The 2,625-nt window shown below is 51.5% G+C and overlaps 1 protein-coding gene across 1 annotated transcript; it reads right to left on the reverse strand.

Annotated features, from left to right (window-relative positions):
• Positions 1–585: 585 nt before the first annotated feature.
• TGME49_245428 (hypothetical protein) lies at positions 586–2,350 on the reverse strand. Its single transcript, XM_018780742.1, has one exon. The coding sequence runs from the start codon at positions 2,020–2,022 to the stop codon at positions 1,282–1,284; it is 741 nt and encodes a 246-aa protein (XP_018634880.1). The 5' UTR covers positions 2,023–2,350; the 3' UTR covers positions 586–1,281.
• Positions 2,351–2,625: the final 275 nt, after the last annotated feature.

Genomic DNA, 2,625 nt, shown 5'->3' on the forward strand with positions numbered 1-2,625 from the left:
TCGTCGGTGCATTTCTGTGCACGGGGCGTTGTTGGCGACTTCTCTCCTGTTTCCTGGTTGTTGGCATGCGCGAAAAAAAAGGCAATGGCGGTGGAGCAGAATACCAGGTTCAGAGAAGGCGGGCATCAGCTTCTCGCATCAACCTACAGTTATAGAGCATGGTGAGGCTGGAGTAAGCGCAATCATCGCCATGTCACAAGTAAGGCGAACAGTTAATTAAACGAGTGGAGAGGTGATGCCTGCATTCGACCTCGGCTCATGGAACCTTTTTCCTTTATAACGGCAGTTGTCTTCTTCAGGTAGCATTTCCTGGATAACAAATCATGTCACTGCCGTTCCTGTACCCACGCCATACCCCTTCGGTGATTGTTTACTTGCTGTCAATGAGGAGCTAAGCCCCTCTCAACGAGACCTGCTCCCTCCCCGTCATGTGTTGTGCCTCCCTTGCTGACTGATGGAATAAAAATCTGTTTCATCTCTCGCCACCTATATGCCAGTCAGAGCACACTCGTGATAGGATTTGTGCCGAGTGCCTTAGAAACATCTTTTGCCTCTGCTCCGGATTTGAGAGCCTGGATGTCCGAATTTTGACGACTACAGCCATTCAGAAGTTTCTGAATACAGATTTGTTCACCACTCTGTCTGCCAACACAGCTGGCCACTTGTCCGGCAACTCAGTTGTTCAATAGAGGCATCGGAAACCGCACTATCAATTAGATACGCTTGGGGGTGGGTGTTGGCCGCCAATCGAATGTAGACTTTCAAAACGATACTGGCACTCTTCAATGTTTCGTTTGCCCCTCGATTGACTATGTCAAATATGCTGTAAAAGCGGTTTTGGTTTCTTCATCGACCTCTTGCTAAGAAAAGGGTAACTGGCGTATGTGCTGCATTCCCACGTGACGTTTAGTTGGGGTTGTCTCTTGATACGGCAAAACGTGTCCCACAGCACTCACAGGGAAACGGGCTTTCGTATCAAGTTGACAGAAAAGCACCTTCACAGAGTGTCGCCACCGGTTGCCGATGTCGAATAGAAAGAGCGATACAGTATGAAAGGAATCATGCAGGATAAAGCGGGCTCCTGCTATCCTCGCCTCTGCTGTCATTCGTCTCAGATCTAGGCAAGGTATTTTGATGTTCGTAACGTGAGTGACACAGTTAAGAACGTGGTATTATCCCTACCTACTTCAAGCCTCTTATATCACCGTTCCGCGTCCAGAGTGCACGTTTTTCTTCGGATAACTGTGCTTGACGCACTTAAAGTACGTGACCCCGTCTACATCACGCTGGCTTTCTACGGCCACGTTGCGGATTCCTCGCAGGATCCGCAGCATGTTCGATTTCCTGTAGGATTCTGTCTGCTTCAGCATCCAGCAGAGCACGTTCCTCCTGGTTTTCTGCGCCTAGTCTCTGGGCCAGTACGTCTACGAGCTGCCTCTGGAGCTGTACCATTTGACGTTGCCGTTCTATTGCCGCCTCGATCCGCAACACAGCATAATTTGCTAGCTGATTTTGCAGGCGCTGACGGAGCACTTCCCCAGCCACCCGTTCTTCCGCTTCCTGTCTGTCGGAGCTCTTATCAATAAAAGCACTTAACGCGGCTTCTTCATCCCGTGAAACTCGTTCTTCCTGTTCAGCATCTCGGCGTGCCTGTCGCAGCATCTGGTGACTCTTGAGGATATTACCCATTCGCCCAACTTGTTCCAGCCCTCCGTATCTAAACGCCCTGACAAGCTGCAAATGCTGCAACTCCAGCTCCGCTATTCGCTGAGCTGCCTCACGCGCGGCAGCCTGTCTGCGCCCTCGTAACACGGTACGTTTAGCTACAGCTTCCTCTACATTCCGGCATGCAGGACAGAGATGAGCGGATTGAGACGAACTACTAGGGCGTCCGAAAAATTGGACTAGAGGCAATGCGCCCGCACCACTGGCAGCAGCGGCTGAGGAAGATTGCACTGATGGTGTGACTGCACCTGTAGCTCCCTGGTCAGAGAGGTGTTGGCCACCTGTCCCCAACATCATAGGCGTGCGCACACTGGCACCACTTTGTTGCACAACTCCACTGGCTCCTGAAGGCCGCGGAGACGGGGTCCGCCGTGGTGGCAAAGGTGGGGTAGTGCCGTTTCCGTTGTCGCCACCTTGACTCCTCTTTTCCGACTCCCGGTCAGAAAGCCGCCGAGCAACCGAAGCCTGCAGCGGAACTCGGACATGGTTCTGTAAAGGCAAACCACGACCTGTTTCTGCAAAGTAGTTTCCTTTATTCAAGGATTCGCAAGATTTCGATCTCAGCCTGTGCGTATTGGCTCTCCAAGCCGTTTCTTCGTGAATTGATAGGTGGAGACGATTTTGATGGTCCTCCAGAGAATCGTACCTGATTACGCATTTTGTCGCACCAAGAGCCAGAAATGTACAAATGGGTTTAGGTGTTCGACCGCACACACGCAGTGGGTTCTTTCTCCTTTCACTACTCCTTCAGACTTGACATGCGTGCTGAAGTCGCCGGGCTCGCTGCACCGTTCGGCGCCGCGAAAAGGGCAGACACATCCAACGCCACATCGGGAACACCTTACTGTATCAGATATTATAGATACGAATGTTGAGTATAAGGGGCTGCTCTTAGCCAAC

Source organism: Toxoplasma gondii, chromosome XII (assembly GCF_000006565.2).
Source record: "Toxoplasma gondii ME49 chromosome XII, whole genome shotgun sequence".
Lineage (NCBI taxonomy): Eukaryota > Apicomplexa > Conoidasida > Eucoccidiorida > Sarcocystidae > Toxoplasma > Toxoplasma gondii.

Coding starts and splice junctions, on each gene's coding strand:
- TGME49_245428 (XM_018780742.1), bottom strand. CDS start 2,022: ATGATGTTGGGGACAGGTGGCCAACACCTCTCTGACCAGGGAGCTACA.